The sequence below is a fragment of the Poromitra crassiceps genome, assembly GCF_964638095.1.
Source record: "Poromitra crassiceps genome assembly, chromosome: 17".
NCBI lineage: Eukaryota > Metazoa > Chordata > Actinopteri > Beryciformes > Melamphaidae > Poromitra > Poromitra crassiceps.
Window position 1 is genome coordinate 34,296,383 of NC_139635.1, and position 2,500 is coordinate 34,298,882.

Consider the following 2,500-nt stretch of genomic DNA (forward strand, 5'->3'; position numbering starts at 1 on the left):
GTACACTGTGCTTAGCCCTCAGAGCAGTATATATGCTGCTGGTACACTGTGCTTAGCCCTCAGAGCAGTATATATGCTGCTGGTACACTGTGCTTAGCCCTCAGAGCAGTATATATGCTGCTGGTACACTGTGCTTAGCCCTCAGAGCAGTATATATGCTGCTGGTACACTGTGCTTAGCCCTCAGAGCAGTATATATGCTGCTGGTACACTGTGCTTAGCCCTCAGAGCAGTATATATGCTGCTGGTACACTGTGCTTAGCCCTCAGAGCAGTATATATGCTGCTGGTACACTGTGCTTAGCCCTCAGAGCAGTATATATGCTGCTGGTACACTGTGCTGAGCCCTCAGAGCAGTATATATGCTGCTGGTACACTGTGCTTAGCCCTCAGAGCAGTATATATGCTGCTGGTACACTGTGCTTAGCCCTCAGAGCAGTATATATGCTGCTGGTACACTGTGCTTAGCCCTCAGAGCAGTATATATGCTGCTGGTACACTGTGCTTAGCCCTCAGAGCAGTATATATGCTGCTGGTACACTGTGCTTAGCCCTCAGAGCAGTATATATGCTGCTGGTACACTGTGCTTAGCCCTCAGAGCAGTATATATGCTGCTGGTACACTGTGCTTAGCCCTCAGAGCAGTATATATGCTGCTGGTACACTGTGCTTAGCCCTCAGAGCAGTATATATGCTGCTGGTACACTGTGTTTAGCCCTCAGAGCAGTATATATGCTGCTGGTACACTGTGCTTAGCCCTCAGAGCAGTATATATGCTGCTCGGTACACTGTGCTTAGCCCTCAGAGCAGTATATATGCTGCTGGTACACTGTGCTTAGCCCTCAGAGCAGTATATATGCTGCTGGTACACTGTGCTTAGCCCTCAGAGCAGTATATATGCTGCTGGTACACTGTGCTTAGCCCTCAGAGCAGTATATATGCTGCTGGTACACTGTGCTTAGCCCTCAGAGCAGTATATATGCTGCTGGTACACTGTGTTTAGCCCTCAGAGCAGTATATATGCTGCTGGTACACTGTGCTCTGGAGATGCAGGGGACAGCAGCAGAAGTGAGCAGTGAGCGGACTTGGTGATGGGATGGAAGCGCCTTTTCACAGAACACATTCGCTCTACAGAGCGACCAAACAAAGCAATCACTACGGTGTGTGTGTGTGTGTGTGTGTGCTGTGGTTGAAAGAAACAGGGGCATTGTGGGTAGTGTAGTAGTACCTGGGGTGGACCAGGGTGGGGTGCCCCGGCCTCCTCCTTGATGTCGGGGAAGAGACGGTTAAACACCAGAGTGGGCGGAGATGTTTTACCCTGTAGAACACACACACACACACACACACACACACACACACACGCACCGCACCACACACACACACACACACACACACACACACACACACATTCATATCACACACACAAAAAACTTATGAGTGGCAGCTCTTCCACATTTACTGATCTTTGCCTAATGTTTTGGCAGCGTGCAATAGGTGAATTATCACAGTGACAATCTGATACATGCACACACACACACACACACACACACACACACACACACACACACACACACACACACACACACACACACACACACACACACACACACACTCACACACACACACACACACACACAAGGAAGTGCAGGAGTAAAGAAGGGAATGTGCTGTACTGCACACGGCGCTCTTACAGCCATAATCTAATAGAGCTAATATAATATATGCATACATGTGGATGAGGGATCACCTATCAAGACATACGCTAAGAGAGAGAATGTGTGCGTGTGCATTTGTGTGTGTGTGTGTGTGTGTGTTGGAGAAAAAAGATAATCATGATAAAGAGGTTCTACTCTGTGCGTGGCGCGTGTATGTTCATGTAGGCAGGGGGGGGAGGTGAAGAGCACGGCCTTTCAGTGTGTGTGTGTGTGTGTGTGTGTGTGTGTGTGTGTGTCAGGTCCGTAGAGGAGAAGCGTGCCACTCTCAATAGGGGGGGGGGGGGGGGGGTGTCAGCGGGGGGGTGGGGGGTGGGGTGCGGCTGACCCTGAGAGGTGACCCCTGTGTAGAGGAGGGGGGAGGTGCATGTAGGGAGCCAGGGGAGGTCATTGGAGAGGTGGGTGGGTGGAGGGAGGGGAGGGGAGGGAGGGAGGGAGGGAGGGGGAAGGTAACAGGGGGGGACCGACCTTTCTTGCGGGGGTCGGGCGTCGGCTAGTTTGCTGCCGGGGGAGCAGATCTCCGCCGAGGATTTCCTCACCTGGCTCTCCTCCTCCTCCACTGCCTTCTGAAACAGAGAGAGAGAGAGAGACGAGAGAGGAGAGAGAGAGAGAGTGAGAGAGAGAGGAGAGAGAGAGAGGAGAGAGAGAGAGAGAGAGAGACGGGTTAAACCAATGGATGGAGAGACAAACATACAGCAGGGTTAAATAGACAACAGAGACAGAGAGACAGAGAGAGACCAGGGTTAAACAGACAAAGAGACCCAGGGGTTAAGCACAGACATGGAGCGTAA

General features: G+C 51.3%; 1 protein-coding gene across 1 annotated transcript in view; it reads right to left on the bottom strand.

The window, feature by feature from the left end:
- The window catches only part of skila (SKI-like proto-oncogene a), a 42,261-nt gene that overhangs the window by 9,802 nt on the left and 29,959 nt on the right, over window positions 1-2,500 (bottom strand). The window contains 4 exon segments of the mRNA XM_083653494.1: window positions 1,226-1,254; window positions 1,256-1,315; window positions 2,178-2,192; window positions 2,195-2,275. Coding sequence (XP_083509620.1) covers window positions 1,226-1,254; window positions 1,256-1,315; window positions 2,178-2,192; window positions 2,195-2,275 — 185 coding nt within the window.